General features: G+C 42.0%; 1 protein-coding gene across 3 annotated transcripts in view; it reads right to left on the reverse strand.

Moving 5' to 3' along the window:
* Positions 1-23,735, reverse strand: part of SNX25 (sorting nexin 25) — a 99,293-nt gene that overhangs the window by 63,329 nt on the left and 12,229 nt on the right. Inside the window, exon 2 of one of the 3 annotated variants that reach the window (XM_072950450.1) lies at positions 22,818-22,965. Coding sequence is in view for 1 of the 3 variants with exons in the window: in XM_072950449.1 (XP_072806550.1) it covers positions 18,211-18,579 (369 nt within the window). In the remaining 2 variants the exon portion in view is untranslated. Of the gene's footprint in view, positions 1-17,903; positions 17,921-18,210; positions 18,906-22,817; positions 22,966-23,735 lie in introns of those variants that run through there. The other 2 variants (XM_072950449.1, XM_072950451.1) reach the window with 2 other exon arrangements.

Below are 23,735 nucleotides of genomic sequence, written 5' to 3' on the forward strand. Positions count from 1 at the left end.
GCCGAGAAGGGGCTAGGACAGCCAGCCCATGACCTGTAAATCCTTTTCTGCCTATTTCCTGGAATACGCAAATAATCACATGTCTCTCTCCTGCACTATATACTTGTACATTAAAAAAATTTTTTTAATGTATTTTGATTTTAAAAAGAAAAACAGTTGTACAGAGTTAAAGGAATGATGGGTATAATTTCCTGTAAAGCTCCTGAAATAGTGATTTATCTGAGGAAAACAAACACAAGTCCCCAATCATCATTAGCCACATGGAGCTGTCACATGGCCAAGTCTTTTCAAGTATTTTCAGCATCTGACAACCTACTGAGATCCCATGACTAATATTCTCATTCTTAAACTATGCGATTCTCAAAACCATGGCTCCTTTCAAACCAATCATATTCTGCCTCATCCTCAAAAAATAATTTATTTAAAACCAAAGAAACAAAGAACCCACACATACCCCTCCTCAGGAAGACTAAGACACTAGAAAGGCCATCTGATGTGACAAAGAGCCTGACAAAAGACTGTGACGTGCCCGGCACAGGAGCTGAGTGGCAGCACTGAAGAGCTGTGAGGGGGACAGAGCAGAAAGAACAGGGGCTCCCAAGTCCAGCAGGACTTCCTGCTAACGGTAGGTCCTTGACCCAGACACTGCCTCTCCAGCTTAAGTGGGCTTATAATGCCACAGAGGATTAAACACCTAATATCACGGGTCCAAGAAAGAAGCCAGACCACAGGAGCCTGGCAAGGAAAATAAACTGAGATAAGGGGATTGCCAGGGGTTCCAATTCTTCTCGACAACAACAACAAAATGGAAATCAAGAATTTTAGATGATATCTCCAAGTAATTCATTTTATTCCAAACACTGTGGGCTTATGCTCTTTGGGTCAAACCCGGAGCCACATTCAAACCCTGGGCGTCTCGTCTGTAATTGCTGGCTCACAGAAAGCATTGAGCAGAATGCCTGGCACAGAGTAGCAGAGCACAGCTATTATCACTAATAAAACTCAAAATGTTACCAACTTTCAACAAATTGAGGCTAATCAGTTGGTTGGTTCAATGGCTGACGGGCTGGTTTTCTGAAGGGAAAGGAATAGTGGAAATGAAAGTAAGAAAGAAGGGCTGAAACGCTAAGCCACCAAAGTTAAGACAATAATAGAACATACTGTTACTGAAGTATTTTTGCCTTTGAGGCTGTATTTTCCACAGAGGAAAGTGTCTGTTTACTGGAGATGTTCTATTGTGTATGTGCCTTTACACGTTCTATTATTGGTGAAGTATTTAGTACTCCAGCAAAACCTGGTTTGATCAGGTCCTGGATTGTGCTTTACAATGTTTAATCATGAAATAAAGAAGGTCTTGTTCTCCTTATCGATAAAAGGAAATTGTCAAACATATACTGAGAGGTTATCAGTTAGGGAGACTGTACTGATAGAAAGTGGTGGTTATGTCTCCCTCCCCAGTCAAGTATAATTTGTTTTAGGTATAAGAAAGAAAAGATACTCTTCAAAATTCAAACCTACAGATGTTCTCATGTTGTTTTTCTAGATTCCAAACATGCTTCAATTTTTAAAAATGCTATTGCCAATTATATCAAGACCAGAGACACATTCTATATTATAGATTGAAAGAATTAAACCAATCTACACCACCATTATCCAGAGATAACAGCTATTGGTCTATTTTGGTCTATTTCCTCCTAGTCAGTGACTCCAAACCTTACTATTTAACTCTGGACAACTTACTTTTCTGTACCTCGATTTCCTCATCTGTAAAACAAAGGTAACAACAGTACCTACCTCTTAGGGTTCATATAAGCATTAACTGAGTTAATACACATGAAGCGCTTAAAACGATGCCTGGCAACACATTATTAATTATAAATTCCTATTCGTATTTTTTTATTTTCATACACCTTTAAAGAAATTAGGATCACGGTATTCACATAGTTCTGCATCTGGCTTTTTACACTCAGTATTTTACCATGAGCATCTTTTATGTAATAAAAGATTTGGAATATATTGTTTTGAATGACTTATACCATAATTTAACTATTCTCTTATTACTGTATATTTACATATCCTCACCATTTTTTTCTATTTTAAAGGAAAAATATTTTCATATCTATGCTGTTGATCTAAGTGTAGCATCACCAAAAATGTTCCAAAGAATACTGAGCGTCTATGAAATACACGGTGGATTTGGACTCTGACTTCAAAGGACTGTGCGCCTCAAGAATTTTACTGTGCTTTAAGGAGAGTCTTCTACTAGCTAAGAAGAAAATGAAGGAACAAGAGGACATGGAGGATAGAGGACACTCTGTAGCACAAACTACGCTAAAGTGAATGGGAAAAGTTCTTTTCCAGCCTCTTCAACCAACACTAACCAACACCAATCTATGCATCTTGAAAGCCCAACACTACAGGTATTTCCAGGTGGGGAAACGAGTAACAGACAAGAGAGGCAGGGCCAGGTCAGAGCCTTCTCTACCTTGGGGACACTTCAGGCACTGAAGAAAACCAGCTTGGCCTCCAGAAGCATAAATCATTATCATGATTTTACCTGAAATGAACTAGGCAACAGAAGAAAAGCTGATTACATCATCAGTAGCTCCTGCCACTTACCACACCAGTTATCAAAGTATTGTTGTGTTCGGGCTAAAGACCAACCCTGCCAGCAAGCAAATATAGGAATCAAGGTTCTGTTTTTATTTCTACAACGAGAGATAATCATCAGTCAGGACAGATCCTGAGACTAGACCCTATGACTGGGTATGAAACCAGATCTTTTCTCTGAACAAATATGAAACTCAAATGTGCTTCAGGCTGGGGCACAATTCTGCTATTATTACCTGGCAAAAACACAGACATCACATGATAGTGGCAAGAGCACTTGAGACCCAGAAAAAAGTAGGCTGCATTTGATCCTTTGCCATTTTCTTTCTACAATGAACATGTCCATTTCTGAGATTCAGTTTAATTTAAATAATGCCTGCCATATTTAGATTACAGTGTTATTATGCATCTCAAGAAGGCGAATGCCTGTGAAAGCGTTTTTAAAATTACAAAGCAGTATACAAATATAGGTTGTTATTATGGTGCCAAAAGTCATAGTCTAAATATTTTTTACAATATTGACTTCCTTCCTGAAGAATGATTATAGTTGTATTGCATGTGATTAGTATTATGACCTATCATATTTTCAGAGTTTACTGTCACAAGCAGATTCCTTTAGTAATGTTTCTTGGTTATTAATCTGCTTTCTAAGAGAAAATCAGTCTTAATGCAAAGGCAAAATCTCTATTAGCTGATCAACAGAGGTAGGTTTTGAGAAAGGTTAATATACAAAGGACTGTTTTTCTATTCAGTTGGAAGGATTAGACTCATGGAAAGAAAAAATGTACTTTATTTCTAATGTCAAGGACTCAAATCTGAAAATCCCTAGAAAAAACACTCCACTTGATTATGAAAAATTTAAGTATATTTCAAGCCAGACACAAGTTTGGAAACTGAAATTATAACTGTGCACTTGAAAGTACACAGGCAGACAGCAGTTTGCCTAAACTGACAAGCATAGAACAGAGACTAGGGCTGGAGGAGAATAATGAAGAAAAAGCAAATTGGCTTAGGAAAGGTAACTGAAAACCTGCATTAGCTTTTTGCATTCCTGCAAAGGTCTGTGTAATAAAAATTCTGTAGCCATTTTATCACTGGCTTCCATTGTAAATTTAAGCTCATAAGGGAAATCAAAGGTTTCAGGGATATGAATCCCATTTCCATCAGCTCATTCAATCCTCTAACACGTACTGAGGACTCTGTGTGTCTGCCACTTCGTTGGGTACCAGAGACAAAGGTAAATAAATGATATTCTCTGTGCTCAAGGGGCTTAATTTACTCTTGATGGAAGCTCATAATAGAGTAACTAATGAGCGATAGCACCATGGGAGGCTGTGCTTAGGAATTCTAATATTCTGCCTATCCTGGAATCTTCTCCACAATTCGCTCTCCAGCCCAGGTCATGGAAGTAAAATTACTCAAATATACACTCAGTCCATGAGATTATTTCATAATAGTCTTGAAATTCATACATATTAAAGTAAATTACAAAAATGATTCTCATTTCAGAAGTGTTCTCACTGAAACCACTGAATATAAATGAAGAAGGTGCCAAAGTGGCTGCCCCCTTCAAAGCTGCCATGTAACTAACTCAACAATTGGATGAGTCACACAGAACTGAGATCTTTTTTTTTTCACGGAGATCTTTAGTAATAAAAGCAATCATTTTTTTTAACTCCATTACTGTTCTAGAATACCATAATACCATTCTTCTTAAATTTGTTGACTGGCTTTTAAATGAAAATCAGTGATAAAATATATAGGACCTGGTTGGAAAAATATCACACTGGTAATTGGATTCAGTGAGATTTCTATTTCCATAGTTCCCTTGAAGTGAAAAGCTGAGGTCCAGGCAGTGGCCCAGATAACATACATGTACAAGATATTGGGATGAGTGAGATGGATTAGTGCCATAAAAATATTAGTTGTGAAAAACTGAAAATTCAGTTCAACTGAATCTACTCAAAAAAGGCTGACTTGTACATCCCTTCTAACAGAAGAGTAAAAATTATCTGCCCCAGCCTAGATCTAGATCATCAAAATTCTTTCCTCCATTTCTATCTAAAATAAATGTGTTGAAATTCCAATAAAAACCCCCCTTATGAGAAAGGTGGTCTTAAAGACAAGCCCTAGCGCAGCAGCCACTCTACCTCTGAGCAGAGAGGAGGGGAAATGCACCTCCGCCTCCACCAGCATTGTGCCCTGAACCCTATACCACAAGCTTCCCTGCTCTCGTGAGGCAGCAGAGCACAAAGTCTAAGGCGGCTGCCTCCCATGCAGAAAGAGCCTGGGTCCCTTGTTCACCACCTCTGCCACCTGTGACAAGTCCCTGGGCCTCTTTAAAACTGTTTCCTAGATAACCTATGGACTGGAAGAAAGTATTTGTAAATGATATGACTTTGTCGACAAGGGCTTAATTTCCACAATATACAAATAGCTCATACAACTCAACAAAAAAACCAAACCACCCAATCAAAAATGGGCAGAAGACCTAAACAGACATTTCTCCAATGAAGACATACAAATGGCCAACAGGTATATGAAAAAATGTTCAGTATCGCTTATTATTAGAGAAATGCAAGTCAAAACTACAATGAGGTTATCACCTCATACCAGTCAGAATGGTCATTATTCAAAAGTCCACACATGATAAATGCTGGAGAGGCTGTGGAGAAAAGGGAACCCTCCTAACACTGCTGGTGGGAATGTAAATTGGTGCAGCCATTATGGAAATGGTATGGAGATTCCCTAAAACCTAAGAACAAACTTACTATATGATCCAGCATTCCCATTCTTGGGCATATATCTGGAGGGAACTCTAATTCGAAAAGACACATGCATCCCAATGTTCACAGCAGCACTATTTACACTAACCAAGACATGGAAACAGACTAAATCTCCATTGACAGATGACTGGATAAAGCTGTGGTATATTTATACAATGGACTACCACTCAGTTATAAAAAAAGAATAAAATTATGCCATTTGCAGCAACATGGATGGACCTAGAAATTGTCATACTAAGTGAAGCCAGCCAGAAAGAGAAGGAAAAATACCATATGAGAGCACTTATATGTGGAATCTAAAAAAAAAAAAAAGACACAAATGAATTTACTTACAAAACAGAAACAGACTCATAGACATAAAAAGCAACTTATGGTTACCAGAGAGGAAAAGGAGTAGGGAGGGATAAACTGGAAGTTCGGAATTTGCAGATACTAACTACTATATATAAAATACATCAACAATAAAGTTCTACTGTACAGCACAGGGAGCTATATTCAATACCTTGTAATAGCCTATATGAAAAATACAAAAAGGAATATATATATATATAACTGAATCACTATGCTGTACACCAGAAACTAGCAACATTGTAAATCAACTATACTTCAATTAAAAAAAAATTCCCCTCCCCCAAAAAAATTTCCTGAGCCATAACACGGGGATAATAGTAGCTATCTCATGGGGTCACAGTAAGGATTAAATGAGGATGTACTCAGTACACAGTAAGGGCTCAGTAACTGCTTCTGCTGTTGTTCTCATTATTTTTTTCAGAACCTTTTACCACCTCTCTTAAAACTACCCTCAACACGTCATCCTCCTCAACATCAGCAATCAATTTTGCCTCCCACTTACCAAGAAAGTCGAGGCAACCCAGCCTGAAATATCTCAATTCCCCGCCACCTCCCACAGGCGTCCCTCTCTGTGTGCTCCCATTTTTCCTTTTCCCCTTAGTCTCAAGCCAAAATGCTCCTCCTGCACTCTGATCCTGTCTGCTGGACCCTGCTCCAGCAATCATCCTCTGAAATGCTCAGGCCCTTCCTCTCTACTTCTCCCGATTTCTTTCACCCAGAAATGGGATTAAGTCTCTCCCCTCAACCACAGAAACTCCCAGGACACACACACCTGTAGCCGCTGCCTCCTCACCCTCTCGGCCAGGCTTCCAGAGGGCACCGCGCACCCGCTGTCTCTGCTCCCTCCCCTCCCCATTGCCCTTCACCTCAGAGAATAAGCACCACGTCTATCCGCCCTCCTGGGACACCCCCAGCACCGTCTCCAGTGTCAAATCGGGGACACTTCCCAGCCTTTCTCCTGGCCCACCCTGCACACCTGACGCCGCTGCCCCCTGCCTGCTCTGGGCTTCCTCTCCCCTTCACTGTCTCCAGTGTTCTTCATCGCACTCCTCTGCCTCCTGCCCTTCCGCTCGCTGCTTGTCAGCCATTACAGGCTGCCCTCGGCAGTCTCACTGGCCCTGTAGTTTTAATTACCACGTGCACACTGACCACCAACAGATCTGATTCTCCGATCTTTTGCCCTCAAATCGCAAAGCTGTAAACCTTCCTGCAGGCTGAACGTATCCACAGGCATCTCAAAATCCACATGGTCAAAACTTCCTTCTTCGCCTCCCACCATGCCCAGCCTGCACACGTGGATGGTCTCCATTCAAGCACCCAAGCCAGAAACCTGGAATTCACTAGACTTCTCTCTCTCCTCCCTCCACGAATGTTTACTGGGCAGTTGACAGAATGGAAGGGCACTGACCTGGGCTGTTAACAAGAACTGAATGTGTAGATATGAGGGCAGAGGCCTCCCCAGGAGCAACAGATGCAACACATACACCCATGAAGGTAAATTCAGGGACAGAGAGAAGGTTCCTTAAGGTGAAGAGTGAATGAAGGTGTGAAAAACAGGCTACGAGGGGAGGTCGGTCCTAGTCAGGAGAACCTGTGATGTGCAGTGCAACGTTCACTGTGTTGACTCCACTGCTTCCTTGCGCTCGGTAGGACCGGCTGGGCCAATCACAGAAATCATGTCCCCGTGGGACGTGAGGAGTGGTACCTGCCCAAACCTGGCCAAGATGATGAGAACACCGCCACGGCACTTCTAAGAACGTTTTCCTCATTCCAGAAAGGGCCTTCCCTCCTCTGGCTCTCATCCTGTGTGGCTGTGAAACTCCTGCAGCCACCTGGCCAATAGCCTGAGAGTCAGTCCCACTCACGGGGAGGGCAGAGCCAAGAAAGATACAGAGAGATGCTTCTGGAGGCTTGGCGTTCCCACATGGGCCTGTCCTACCTCTAGGTTACATGTTATTTCTTAAGATAATAAATCTCTTTATTGTTTAAAAAAGGTGGTGGGGGAGGGGGGTACAGGGCTCAGTCATATTTAGAAAATACAGGGTTAAAAAACAGCTGACCAGCTTCCTTTACTAGGATTTCTCAGACTATTAATATAACAATGGCAGGTGGGTCTCATGCTCTGTGTCAACTCTAATACACTTTTAGTGGCTGTCTGGAATGCTACATTGAAAGGGATTCTGAGGCCTCATCCTGACTCAGCCATGGGGGAAAAAAAGCAGCCTTACTTGATTAGCAATAATTGTCATGAGCACAGAAGGGGCAGCTGTGACATCACTCTGAGACCTCTCAAGTGACACTAATTCCTAAACAGATCCTAGAACCATCCCAAGGATTCTTACGTTTTTTAAAACCCGAATCAGTCCAGGTAATAAAGTGGTTAAGGGTACAGGCTGCAAAGTAAGGGACCTGGGTTAAATTCTTAGTTCTTCCACTTGCTCTGGGCACATCATTTAGCCTCTCTAAACCTGTTTTCCCATCTGTAAAATGAGGTTAACAGTCCCTACCTCACATGGGAGATACAAAAATTAAATTAGGTAACACATATATGTACCTGCATACAGTAAATGCAATAAATATTAAGTTTACTATGGCAATTACTGAGGCATTCACTTTATGACATTCACATTATGACTCCTGGAGTACACGTATTTGTCCACTGTATTCACAGCCACTGATTAGAGTAAAATGAATCAAACTGAGGGCACAGAAACCATATTCCTGGACTCATTAGCAATGTCAGCTTATAGGCTACAATAAGCAAATGGCAAAGATGACTGCAAAGCGCTGTTCAAAATAAGGGTTACTTGCCTTTAAGAAGACACAGAATATATAAATCTAACTACTGAGTGATTATTCTCTGCAAAAGACAGATCTCATACACATTTTTTCCAATCTCTCCATAGGGAAGGCCAAGACGCGATGAGCAAACCAATAGTGGTGAGTCCCCCACTCCCTTCAGGGCACAGGACTTTCAGTGCTAGGACCAAGACAGGGCTGAGCAAACCAGGACAGCTGGTCACCCTACTTACAAACGAGCAGGTAAAGTCCCAGCAGCTGCTTCTGAGTCTGGCTGTGCTGCTCGGAACTGAGACAGAACAAGTTCCTGAAATACCATTTCCCCTTAAAAGAAATCAAGGCTCTTTTTGGAGAAATGGCTAATTCCAGGTGTGAGAAAAGAAAAAATGGTCAAATTGAATATGAAATAGCTTATTATCCCAGATAGCAAGAAAACTCTCGGACCAGCAGGGTCATATCAAAAGGACTCAGGAGCCAGTTTGAAAAGGCTCCCACTGGCCAAAGATGGAATTGCAAAAGCTTCAAGAAAGGTAATAATTACAACTGGCTGAAACCCAGCAAGTACATTCAAATCCATGAGTTCATATTTTTAAAAACAAAACTAATTGGTCACCTTCAGAGGATGACAGGGAACCAACTCATTATCTTGGAAACTGATAATGGGAAAGAATCTATCATTTATCCAGCTTTTCCATATGAACTGTACCACAGTGTAACCAAATAGTAGATGACAGAGAAGTGTATCCTTTTAAAAATGAAAATGAAAGACAAATGACAGGATTAAAACATCCCTATTTGTCACCCCAACAAATTCATAGGTCCAAGTATTGAGCATCAACAGCTACTAATCTAACTAAAGGAAAGACAATCAGAGGTTATGTGCCTCCTGATGAACGATCACATCACCTAGTCCTGCCAAAAGGATCAAACACAAGTTTGGCACGAGGTCCGCGCCAATTCGCAGGACGTACAAAGGAGAGAGGACCATGCTGAGCTGTATTATTCATATGCAGTCAGCAAAATCCAGACTATAGGACAAATGCTCCAGATTCTTCAACAGATAACCTATAGGGAAAATAAAAGAATACAGGGAAAACTCAATTTTTGAAAATGGGCAAGACTAAACTAAAATGTCCATGGATGCACATTTGAGCGATAAAACCATAATGACAAGCAAACGAAGTGGTTATTATTGGGTCAAGACGGCATTAGCTAGGACGGAAGGGGCTGACACTGGAGATATAGAGGGGCTTCTGGAAGTTACAGGAGTATTGTCTTCATAATCTCTCATCCAACTATACATTTATTTTGTGTGATTTTTTTTCTGAATCTACATCTTTAATCTTGTAAGTTTTCTAAAAAGATAAAAGTGTAAAATCTACCATTTAACATCTTCTAATTCAAAGCACTTTTACAAATACCGGTATTTTTATTTTCAAATACTATCACATTATTCCAAACAACTCTTGAAGGTATTCACTATCTCCACTTTTCTGATAAGGAGACCAAAACGTAGAAATCTGAAGTAAGTTGCCCATTATCAGAGTTATTAAGGCAGAGCCAGGATTCCAATTCAAATGACTGGTTGACTCCAAAACCATTCTCTTAATGCTTGTGCTCTACTGATTCCCAGTTATTCACTCCCTCAAGAAATATTTATTGCTTACCTACTTAATCATGCTGGGTGTTAAAGATACAGCGGGGAGTTTCTGCCTTCATGGAGTTCAAAGGTTAATGAGAAAGTGGGGCAAGGAATCGTCCAAGATTAAAACTACAGTTGTAAGTACAATGGAGGAAAGGTATACAGTGTGGCTGGCAGAAAGGGGAAGCTCCTCTGCAAAAGTGACAGCCGAGGCCTGAGGAAGAGAAGTTAACTAGGTAAGGGGGCATCAGGGGACTCAAGGCAGAGCAAGCGTTATTCAAAGTCACCAAGGACAGAGAAGGGTCAGCACTTTGGGGGCTGAAGAGGAAGCATGGGGAGTGAAGGTAATTATGACAGGAGAGATGCTGGAAACTTGGGAGAACAGGAAGCTGCTGGCGGCTTTTAATTAAATATGTTGCATAAGAGGATTAAACTGGGTTTGCATTTTTAAGAGAATGAACTGGAGAGGCCAACAGGGAGGCAGAGATATGAATTGAGAGGCTACTGCAGTCATCTAGGTGGCACATGATGGTAGCTGGGACCAAGAAGGAGAAATGGAAAGAAGTAGATGGATGCAAGATACTCAAGAGGCAAGGAGACAAGGATGCACTGCATCTGGGGAGCGAAGAGAGGAGACGGCAGGAAGGACTCAGGCTCCAGGATGTGGGACTTTCGGAGGTGCCAGTCACTGACACCAGGAGCAATGGGAGAGGGACAGGGATACTTGGACCTGTGCAGTTTCAGGCACCGCTGAGAGTACCAAGTGGAAGTGTCAAGTTAAGCAGTTGAATAAGCGAGTCTGAACTAGAGGAATAAATTTCTAACCCTCAGCGTAGACAAGGTTATTGTAGAGGGCCCCAGAGTGAGACTGCCTGAGAGAGAGAGAGAATTTAAAAAACGGGACCTCAAGAATGATCAAAATTCAAGTCTAGAAAACAAAGCAACTTCCTGAGCATATCAAGGGGCTGCGATCTCAAAGGTTTAGTAAAACAGGAAAAAAAAAACCAGAAGGAAAAATATGAGATTAACAACTGTGCCTCAGGAAAAACACAGTGAAATTTCTGGAATGTTAAGATGTTAATTTCAAGTCTAACAAGTTGGCAGAGTCTGCACGTGGCCCTCAGGTGTATAATTTGTAAGAGTATATTTGCATGGGAGGAAGAGGTCATTCGGGAGGTGGCTTGTGTGCAGTGCCTCAGGGTTGGGTGGGGACCACAGAAGGCTTTGGAGCTGGGAGAGACACCCCTAGCTTGACCTCAGGGGCTGCTCTGAGGAGCCAGACATAAGGGATGGGGCTGTCTTTACAGGAAATGCAAATAGGGACACAGCTTCTCAGCTTCTATAAGAACGTAAAAAAAAATTTTTTTAAGCATAACTGAGTGAGAGAAACAGGGCTATATCTCCACCTTCTATAAAGCACATATTGTGGCTTTGGCTCAGAAAAAAAATAGAAGGACCAAGCACTCCTGGATATCAAGTTTTATGAGACCAAAATAGTAGTAGCGCAACAAGAAATATGCTTTTTCATAGAGTAGCACAGAGAAGCCTCTCTGAAATGTTTTGCAGGCACCAGGAACGGCAGAACATAAGTGAATGTATTCATAAATACATAAATATTGCCTGTGGACTCGCAGGTATGGGGGGTGGGGTACAGGATGAGGTCCTGCATGAACAGACAGGAGCAAACCCTACACCATCTGAGTTACTACTATTAACGTACCCTCACTCAAACATACAAGGTGGGTGAGAACTGCAGAATTTTAGATCACTTTACAACTGAGTGTTCATTAAAAAATGTATCCAGTTTTCCAAGAGCTGCATTCTACACTAAAATAGGAAGGTTACTAAGTAGATCCTAGTGACCTTTCTAAATGAGTTCCAATGTCTTACCCTAAAAATGCACAATTCATTCCAGTTTCCCCCTTGGCCTCAGAGGCTTTATACCTGGAGTTACCATATTCATTTTTCTTTATATCCAGCTCACGGTTGTTCACGTATGGAAACCCCAAGGGCCAGCCCCAAGGATAAAGCCAGCACACCCCATGCTCCTAACTACATTCTCCCAAAGCAGCATCTGAGCTGAGAAGTCTACCAAAATGCAACCAACCCCCAACGGGCTTTCTCGAAGGCTCCACTCTGTTTGGAGAAACTACATAAGCAAACAGCCCAGGACTAAAGGAGAGTGTAGAAACAACTGACTGAACCCAAGCCCTGGCCCCAGGTACCCAGCAGAGCCCCTGAGAAGGCTGCCTGTCTACTCCTGCCACATCAGTCACCTCCACCCAGACGACCGACCCTCGTTTAGAAAGTAACCTGACAGTAAAGGGTGAAAATAGAAGTTTCAGGTTTCCAAGGTTTTCTTTCAAAAGCAAAGATGCAATTAAAAAAAAAAAGGCAACTTTGTATGCCATCATTTTAATACTAATAACCTTGCACAGACACTATTCCTTTTTTAAAGCCTAAACCCTCGGCTCTAAGTTTGCTGAGTCACCTTTTTTAGTACAATTGTGTGTACCATTCTGACTACACAAGGGCTCATAAATGCTAAGGAATCTAGGGCACTTCCTACATGCAAAATGATAAGGTTGGGAAATGAAACTGGAGATATATTTAAGAAGGCAACACTCAGTTACTAAGGTGATATCATAGCCTGCTCCCAAAGCAAGAGCAGTTTAAGATTCAAGGGAGTGAGAAACAAACCTCCTGAGAATGACCAGGACTGAGGCTCCTAGTAGAACATTCAAGCTTGGAGGCTTTGGTCGTCACATCTGTGAATAAACAGTAGGACCCTTTGGTCTGAGGATGGATTTATTAAAGAGAATGTTAGGATACTCTTGAGAAGACTCTTGAACCAATCTGTAATGATAACTACTGATAATTAACATCAAAGAAACATCTTTCTCACTCTTGAATTTACAGCCTCCTGTCTCCATTCACACAGCTTCATTAATTCTCACTTTTCATCACTGCAACTGACTGGGGTTTCTCCTCCTGAGTCCCTCCCAATCACAATTCCACGTAACATTTCTAAAGCCCAGCTCTGATGCCACTCCAGTGCTCAGAAGCTTGAGTAGGTGCCATGTCTACAGGCTAAAATCCAGTCCTCCTCTCTCAGTTGAGGACTCCCATACCTGGCCCAAACTAGGATTCATCTCTCATACTCACCAGCAACTCAGATCCCAAATAGTAAATGGACTCCGTCTCTACAACAGTTTGCTTGGCTTTTTATGTTTTCATACAAATTACAAAAATATGTATTGCCTCCTTCAGACAGTTGTGCTAAACTGAAAAACACAACGTTCATCATTTCTTAGGATACATTTCCTGGTTCTGATCAGCATTTTTTTTATGTTCTAAGTCTAACTGCGAATATTATCTACCTACTTTGAAGTTATCACTAGTCATATATAACTTCTTATGCTATGTTCACTAACCCTAGAACTAGTTCCTTCATAATAAAGATACAGAAAATAAATAATTATTCCTTTATGAGTAATCACTGTTTATATATCAAGAGATTATAAGTATCAAAAGCTCCTCTTTTTGAATACATATTTGTACTTGCTCATATATGCATAACATACCTCAGAGAATAATCTGTTAATAATGGCTGCCTGTAAGGAAAGGAGATTTTGTTTTCAACCACATACCCTTTTACTTTTTTTTTTACTAAAGCCATGTGATTGTACAACCTGTATAAAAATTAAATTTAAAAATGACGAATAGGATAAACTTAAAGTAGAACAACCTTGCACCACAGAGTTACGCAGATTTAAGGGGGTCTCAAAAGCCATCTTCCTCAAAAACATTTTTCCCACTAGCCAACATGGCTTAAATCCCCCAGTTAAAATACAAACAAATATTCTGAAGACACTAAGTGTATTATGCCACTATCCACATCAAATTATTGAGGATTAGTTTATCACATTAGCATAATAAAGGGAAGTCACAAAGAGGCTGTGTATAGTCTCCCTAAGTCTTGTTTCTTTTCCTTTTTCCCTCAAGTAACTAAATCAAGTTTGTTTTACTCAAAAGAACTTTTGTATTAGTAATAGTGAAAGAACTATTTAGGGATTCTAGAAGTCCTACCCAAGCCAAGCGGCGCCATGGATTGCTGTGTGAATGTCTCCACTGTATAAACACCTGCCCTCCCATTCAGTCTTCTGTATCTCTAACCTACTTAGCGGGAGAGGGCAGGGACAGGGAGCATCTTGTTCATCTTTGAATCCTCCCCAACACTAAAAACACTGCCATGCACTTCACAGAAAGCCACTATCCAAGCTCTTAGTGACACCTATTGCAAGACTATGAGCCCTTCTCTAGGGAACTATGGTGGAAATCGGAAATCTGAAAATGTCAGTTGGATACTCAAGTCTGTTCTCATCTCAAACAATAATCCATTCATTCAGGGGGGAAAAAATCCATCTATGGAGAACCTACTACGTGCCTGGCACTGACACTCAGCAACTAACTAGGCCATAAATGATCTCACGAGGTAAGAAGAGCAGATACGCAGCAGATAGTAAATGCTTACTAGAGCTGATGAACTTCTTGAACTTTTCTATCTGTCTAAACTTGGAGAAGTCTTTCATTAATGTTTTCTTTACAAGGCAGTGGACTTTAGTTTCCCATATGCACCTGACTTTTGTGGACTTTCTTGTATCAGCTCTCCAATCCACATTAGCTAACTGCTTATTTTTGAACCCATAGGTTGTAAATCAAGAAGTATTTAATAAATTACAATGTAAAAAAAGAAAAAAAGTCTGTAACTATGTGAATAACTGAAATTTAAAGAAGTTATTCCCTTTTATCTTTCAATCATCAAAATGCAAGAAATAATTTACCTTTTTTCCATTACATGAAGATGTACTTTGTACTGCTGGTCCAGTAATGAAATAAGCTTTCTAAACTACTAAATTCACTATTCCCAGATTTTTCTTGCTGTTGCCTTGGTTAGATCATTGCTAGGGTCAAGTAACCGCAGCTGTGAACCTGAGTTCTTGGTCAACGTGAGTTAACTGGCCTGGCACGAGACCAAACTACAACCTCAGAGGAGGAACACCACACTCTGATAGCCTACTTAGCAGAGCTGGGCTGACAGCTGTTACTCCAGGAGCAGGCCAGCCCCAGAGCATCACAGCTCCAGTTGGCTGGCCTGCAACAAAATCCAAGTTTTTCTAGAGTGGGGCCCAGATAGCAATTGTCGAGACTTCAGTGTCAACCTTCCTGACCTTACAAAGCTTACCACCTGAGTATATCACTGGATATTATTTCTAACCAAGATGAAACTTAGTTTTACCACTTTAATCAGCCCTTATTCCCACCCAAGGAAAATCAAAATCCTTGCACATTGGAGATGCCCAGTAAATACTAGATTAATCGAAGAGGGAAAGCCCTGTATTAGTGACCAAAAACAGACATAATTTTCTTCATTATCATCAGCAAACACTTCTGGAGCTCCTACAAGGTACAAAGGATAACAAAAGGGGTCAATCATGGGTCCTAATCATATGGAGTTGACAGCCAGGAATGACACTGTGAAGCATGCAGGAACATTTGAACACTCCCAGCCATGAAAACACCTTTCCCCTTTTAGTGTGGGCTTCTCTGGTTGCCTACTTGTAACAGTACATGCATTTTTTTTTTTTTTTGCTCTATAGAAGGCAGCCAAGAAGAAAAAAAAGAGGAAGAAAGGAAGGATAGACAGATAGGATAGATCCCAACGTCTGGCATGTCTAGCTAACACCAGAAAAATCCAAAATGTATAAAAAAAAATGAGAATTCTTTTCTGAATGCTGAATCAAAACTTCTGTAGTAGTCACTGAATCTTAACAGGCACCATTTGGTTCACTACGAAACAGCCTCCCCCTTCACATATGTTCGATGACCCGTGTGGTCCAGCTCCTACCCCCACAGAACTGACAGGTATTTTGTACTTCACCACATGCTTATGTTCCATTCATAACATTAAATAAAACTTTAAGCATAAATTATTGGAAATACAGCACAACTTAAGGCCAGAGTAAACTGCACTGGTACTATCAATATATATGTAATTTTATGTGAATAACACACATTTCAATTCTAAGTAACATAACGTAGAAAATAAACTTCCTAATGTGCTTACTTTCTTATTTAACACTATCATAAGAAACTGAATTAAAAAAAAAAAGACCTATAACCTACCTTCCTTAAATTACACTTCACCTCTTCTACTGCCCGAAATCTTTGGGTAGTATACATGAGAGATGACATGTGCTGCTTCATTTTCTGCCACTTAAAGTACTGTTTTCTCTAATTCCTCCACTAAAGTGTCTTTCTGGATGATAACCCAACTTTTGTCAGAGGTACAAATGAGCTGGGAGGTTTGAGGGAATATTCCCGGAAATAGGGAGGTCACCCACAACATGAGGCTTCCAGGCCCTGAAAGTGGACTGCAGTACTGAGGCTTGGACCCTGACCCCACCTGCCCCACAGACCAGGCACTCTTAATCACATAATTCTGAGTTACTTTTTGTTTGGTAAGCATTTATCACTATCCTAAAGGACCTTATTTATTTGTTTATTGTCTGATCCCCCATAAGAATATAATCTCCAGAAAGCAGGGCTTTTATCTGTCTTGTTGATTCAACCCCAGCTTCCAGATAAATACCTGGCTTGTATAAAACACTCGATAAATATGTACTAAATAAATTATAACCTCTTACAATACTCTAAAGAACTGCATTATCACTCAGATCAATAAACCAACTAGTAAAATCTTGGGATCCTTATTTTTTAACCATTATAAAGAAAAAGCAAGAGGAAAAATATACCTACTCATCAACTCTTGCTAAATTAGATATGAAAAAAATGGATAGCGGAGTGAAGGTTTTTAAGAGAAATAAATACAACTTCAGATGACTTATGAAAACAGAAGTTCTCGTTCCTTAATATACTGAATTGCTGCTCAACTTACAGAATGAGGATGCCTGACTCCTTTACCTACAACCCTTCAGCCAATATCTCAGTTCTGCATTCTGAACTGACACACTCAGGAAAGGGTACTTTTGGTGAAGAGTGGGATGCTTTTTACAAAAAGGCAAGCAGATCATATAACAAACAAATGCAAAACCCAGGAGGTAACGATGCTTCCAACAAATATTCTTGGGAAGTGAGCCACTGCCACTTCTCTTACCCCAAAGTGCTTGGTCAATTTCAGTTTAATGACAGTATCAGTCAGTCAAGCAGTGCCAATCTACGACAGAATCAAGTTTCATTTAAAGGGTTATAGGATAGAAGCTGGGAGGCAGATAAAGTAGTGGTTTAACACTAAGGAAGCGTACATTTAAAATACTGTTATTTCCCATATCCCCATCCCTCACTGATGATAGCCTCCTTTTGTTACAACTACAGTGATTTCGGGCATCTACTTTCTAAATCACAGGAACTGCGATATTCATCAACATGGTGGAAGACGGGACAGTGTGGTAGAAAGTGTACACAGGCTTGGGCACGGTGACCGGCTGGGTGACCTAAGCCAAGTTGGCCCCTCTGAGCCAAGTTCCTCGTCGTCAAGGGGCATAAAGTTGCCTCTCACAGAGAAAGGTTACCAGAACCCCACGTAATGACCAGCACAGGGCGCAGCGCCTGCGTACAGTGCACGCCGTGCTCCCCTTTCTCCCACCCGCCAACTGCAGAGCAACATCGAAGGTCTGGAAAGATTAGTCAGCTACCGAGGCTGTGGCTGAAGACCGCTGCCGAGCAACTACATCGCCTACTAAAGCGCATCTCGGCAAACCCCACGGAGTCGGAGCCCGCTCCCCGCGGGGGCCGAGGGGACGCGAGCGTCTCCCCGCCCGGTCCGCCAACCCCAGCCGGGTTTGTGTCCGGGGTCCAGGGCCGCGGCGGGAAGCCGGGCCGAGAGCACGGGCCCGCCGCGACCCCCGGCTCTCCCGGAGCGGGCGGCGGGCGCCGGAAGCGGGCGGGCCGGGGGAGGCCGCGGGTGGGCGCGCGCGCGGCGGCGACGAGACCGGTACTCACCCCCAGCTCGCGGCGGGCTACCGCGGCCCGCCGTCTCCAGGCGGCGGCGAAGTCGGGCGGCGGGGCTCGCCGGCTCCGGCAGACCAGGGAGAACAGGGACCCCAAGAACAAGGCGCCCAAGGCGCAGCCCACGTACAGGCTGAGGCAGAGCACAACGGTGCCCGGCCTCGCGCCTTCCGCCGCCAGCCAGCAGCCGTACCCCAGCCAGGAGACGAACACGGCGGCGAGTGCGGCCACGGCCACCGACCCCCACCAGCTCCCGCCATCAGGGCCCCGTGGGGCCGCCGCGTCCTCCCGGGGCTCCGGCCGCAGCTCGCCCCGGGCGCCCGTGAGGCCGGCGCCGCTGCTGTCGGTGGCATCGGGGTGCATGCTGCTTCCTGGGCCGCTAAGGACAGGCACATCTCCCGCCTTGCTGTTCCCCGGCGCTGCCCTGGACGGTGGCCTCCGCGCGGCGCCTCCTCCCCTCGCCGCTCCCGCCGCTCCCGAGGCAGAGGAAGTCCGCGCTCATGCCCTCGCCGGCGGCCCACCGAGGGAACGGCTCCCACAGACGCCGCCGAGCTCCCCTCGGCCACCCCTCAGCGCCGCCAGCCGGCGCGGGGCCCGCAGCTGCCCGGCTGGGCTTCCCCAGGTAGCCGGACCCGCTGTGACCAAAGCGGGCGAAGCCTGGGGCTGAGCGGGGGCGGCCCCGGAGTGCGCGTCGAGGGGCGGAGAGCCACCACGCCGGCTGAGTGACAGTTGGGAGGTGCCCGGCCCCGCCCCACCCGGCCGCCCACCCGCGGCGCGGGGGCGGGGTCCGACCCGCCGCTGCCCCCCAGGAAGGGGCCGCCACCAATCCCGGCGAAAACTGCTCTTCCCTGAGCTCCTCCCCGCCCCTCCCCGAGGATACCGTCTGTGGATGGAAAATTTTGCTGCAGGTGTCAGAAGCATTTGTAATTCTCGAGCTCAGGGGATCCCTTAATCCTTGTCCCGCACGCTCATCACTGACAAGTAACTTCCTCACCTGCTTACAGCCCGCAAAATTTCTGCCTTGTTTGCACCTGCTATTTAGATTAAATAGCCAACCGTTCCCGATCCTCACTTTTAACACAGTTCCCCCAACAACTTTCCCTTTCCCACCCAGCCGCCTCAGGGAAGGCATCAGGCAAATGTGGGCAGTAAATGAAGCCTGCAATTCCTAGTTACGGAAAGGCCCAAATAAGTGCCTGGTGCCAGAGGGTGTGCACAGCTGCCATCATCACTTTGGCTCCAAGTCCCTGTATTTTTGTCGCCAACAATTCAGTACAAATGCTATTACCTACGCAAGTGAAAGTGGTCCAGGTAATTTCTAGAGTACATATTTTCTTCTCCCATCATGGTCTCGACGTTAATATAAAGATGATGCTTACGGAGAAGATGCCAATATGCTAATTACTAGAAATTACTACTAAGACCAATAAAGCAGCAGATGTATCTTTAACGGATAAATAAAGGAATTCTAAAGGAAATGGAGGAATACTAAGGAGAGTATTTAAAAGGTAGTGATACAGTAGATAGTGCAAATCAAGGACAGAAAGGGGAAGAAAGGGAACAGGAGGTAAACAGATGAGGAAGACTTGACGGATATGGGAAACATTAAAAAGCAAAAAGCCCAGACCTCTCCCCATGCAGCAGTCACAAAGAATCTCAACAGTTTAAAAGCGCTATTGTTTTCCAAGTTAAGTTATATCCTGCTTTCCGGGAGGCACAGTTAAGAAAAGTAAGCATTAAAATATATTTTCAAATACTGTGTGACTATACCTTGTTTTTCTATAAGGAATCCCTGTCATTTCAACAAAGAAGAAAATACAATATTCATACGAAGTAAAGTAAAATATTTAGTGGGCATTTATTCTTTTAAAAACAACGTATTTTCCAAGAGGTTATTATTCAAAAGAAGATATGCCAGTGTCCACACAGCCCAACTGTGATTCATGTCTTCGTAATAAACTTCCCTGGAATGGCACAGATTTCAAATGGGACATGAAGTAGGAGCTCTAAAAAAAAATTATCCCTAATATTAAGCTCTAACAAAACAGCACAGAAATGAACTATTTTATGTATCTATATAAAAATTTGTTCACAGTTGTCATTTTTTAAAAAGCTTACAGTTTTTAACATTAGTATTCATGGAACACTTTATTCTTATACCTTGTAAGTCAAAGACAAGGAGATAATGAGTGCCTTGTGCCAGATGTGACTTTACCATGCCTAGGTGATGACAAGTAGATGACATCAAAAAAAGTTACTACCTTCCTGATCTCCTTGCCTTCTTCTCTTTTTTATTTTTAAATAAAGCAGCGACTGATTTTGAAGGAGCCTTTTGCCTCTAAAATAACGTTCATTCCACTGGGGCTCCTCAAAGTGTACCCTACAAATCCAAATTATTTCAAATAAAACATAATCACATCCATATTTCCCGATCATTTACATGCCAGGGCTTGTAAATGAGGGCTGAGGGGTTTATATACTTCTATATATTTAAAATTTTCCAAAATATGGGTTTACCGTAGTTGACTATAATAGTAACTAATTGAGCACTTATTGTGTGCCATGCTTCATTTAATACTCACAACAACCCCTACAATGTTATCTGCATCTACACAAGAGGGAACTGAGGCACAGAAGGTAAAATAATTTGCTCAATGTTACAAAACTAATATCAGAGCTAGGATTTGGTTATCACCCCATGTGGTCTGGTTCTAGAGCTTGTGCATTTAAGCACTATGCCATGATACTTCCTAAAAACTCTGTTTCATTTAGTCATCCTATATCACAGAGGATGAAACAGGATTAAAATTCATGAGCTTAATATCTGTATTCCATGCTTTTAAGTGTTTAGTTTTGTTGCTTTGTGGGTAGGATATGGCCGGTATCTAAGCCAGCCCCCTGACAAGTGCTAAGTGATTTATAACAACCAGTAAAATCACATAACCAGTAAAGGGGAAACTGTCTAACTTTTACTGAGAGCCCCAATCTGTAACTCTAAAGGCTGTGATCTTTCCAACACACCTGTGTATTGTTCCCAAGAATGAAGATCTGGAGAAATAAACACTTGTGGTCAGGAAACTTCCTTATAGCCCGTTGTTCTGCTATTAAGTCAGCACTGACAGTTCAAACATTTACTTAACAAGCGGTAGCTGGGTTTCTACGCTGTGCAAGGTTTGAGGAATACTGAGAGGTGGGATCAGGAGGTATTGAGGGAGATGTGGCCCTAGGTAAGGTTTTAAATAAGAATCCAGGTGTTCCTTCCCAGAAGTCAGTGTCGTTGAGTCCTACCAGGCCTAAGTTAATGACCCAATTAAGTAGTGGTGCCTTATTTACATTTCTTTTGGCCAGCACATTCTGACAGGCTATAATTGAATGCTCTATGCTGTCTCCACTATTCTCTCTTGTAAGATGGGAATAGCATCCTCCTAAACTCACTGGGATATCATAAGGATAAATTAAGTGAAAAATAACTGACATTTAAAATATTCGTGCAAATAGGCAGACAACACCCAGTCTCTCCAAATATGTGATGCATCTTCCTCTTCACTATTCAGTATCTTTCTCCTTAAATCCCCTAGCTCTCCTTGGAGGTACCCATGGGATTACAGAGAAAACCACAGTATTTGCCTTTGACCACTTTTAGTAAAATTCTGAATAAAGGTGTTAACATGAATCAAAAGACCTAGGTATCATTATAGTTTCTTCTACTGTGTCACTGTAAGACCCTAACAGGTCCATTAACCCTTCTCTCTGTGTAAACTTTCAAGTAGAGTGTGGTTTATGGAAAATATGGATATAAGTGTAGCAAACCTTCAAAAAGTAAAAGTGAAGAAATCATATAATACTTTAAAAACAAATTGTAGACCACTAAAGCTTATAAGAAGCATACTGCAGCATTTCTAAGAGAAAGATGAATCTCTGAATAAAATTTTAGAACATAGACCTATAAATTATGCTGAGCAGTGTTCCCTGTTAGTAAGTAAAAATATTCATATTAGGAAAATTTCAGTCCGAAAAGTCTTTACACTAATCTTCAAAGAGAAAGAGAATTACACAGAAAAGTACTGTAAATAAAATTAGCTGGTATCAAGATAAAGAATTGACAAGGGCAGATCACATGATTTCAATTTATCTAAGTTTTCACCTGAAATTTAGGGAAATAGGGTATGTCAATTATCTGTCGCTGTATAACCACCTACCACCAAATAACAACCGTTTTCTTTGCCCATGATTTTGTAGGTGAGCAACTTGGGCTGGGGTCCATTGGGCAGTTCTCTTCGTGCCTGGGTCCCTAGTGATACTGTGATCTCCTGGAACCCAGGCTGGGGCTGCTTGGGCTATGCGGTCTCCATTGAGATGGTCTGTCTCTGCTCCCTGTGCTCTTAGCCTCCAAGAGGTAGCCTGGGCTTCTTCACGTGACAATCTTAGGGATGCCATAGACAAGTCCTTTTTAAGCTTTTGCTTGTGTTATGTTTGCTAACGTCCCATTGGCCAAAGCAAATCATATGGCTCAGCCAGGAGTTAGGGGGCCTACACATGGACTTAAACACTGGAAGGTGTAATTCTTGGTTCCATTACTTTAACAATCTACCACAACTTACTTGGACAGAATATACTAATCAGTTTCTGGTGGATCATCAGGCTGTTCACCAAAATCAGTAGCATCTGAGGACTTGACACTCAAATATGTTTAAGTTCACACTTCTTGTTCCTGGAATTGATAGTTCTTCATAATCCACTCCCACCTACCTGTGAGATAGAGAAAAGAGCCTGGGTAAGGACAGGGACCTGGGAGGCAGTGCACAACTATGTTTGTCAGGTGGAAGTTTGGAGATATAGCCATATCATTTAGCTTTATTTTACCCTAACGTTTTCAAGTTATGAAACACAAAACATAAAAATATTCTAAGCTGACTTAGATTTTGATATCCAGTATTATTGGGCAGCAGATTAAAGAGAAAGAAAATAAACTATTTATTTGCTGTCTAATTTCTCCAAAATATATGTAGGCTGAAACACTTTTTGAACTGATCTATATGCTGTTTCATGATATTTGTCATGAGCAGAGTGAAATATAAAGTAAGGGGTGCACAATTATTGATTAAATATTCCCCCATAAATTAGGAAAGGATTTTGAATATTTTAAGATTAACATTATGTATTTAAGATTAGATAAAGCTTTTATGCACTACCTAAAACAAGTCAGTGTGTCTGATTTGTCACAGGAAAGAGAATATACTCTTGGGAAGTAAAAAGTTAGTATTTCAGAATTAATCAGTTTAGAACAGGAGTTGTCACTGAGTAGGCCATTAATAAATATTTTTCAATGAATAAATCTGTTACTCTTTTATGATCATATACCTAGAATAACTGAGTAGACCAAAAAAAGTAATAAAAATAATATTTCATACTTAAGTGGAAAATTTAAATTTCAGAAATTCTTTTTAAAACATGTATTTCTCACTACAATTCTATAAAGGCGATAAGTCTGATACCAAAATCCCATTTTGCAGATGAGG

The sequence above is a fragment of the Vicugna pacos genome, chromosome 26, assembly GCF_048564905.1.
Source record: "Vicugna pacos chromosome 26, VicPac4, whole genome shotgun sequence".
NCBI lineage: Eukaryota > Metazoa > Chordata > Mammalia > Artiodactyla > Camelidae > Vicugna > Vicugna pacos.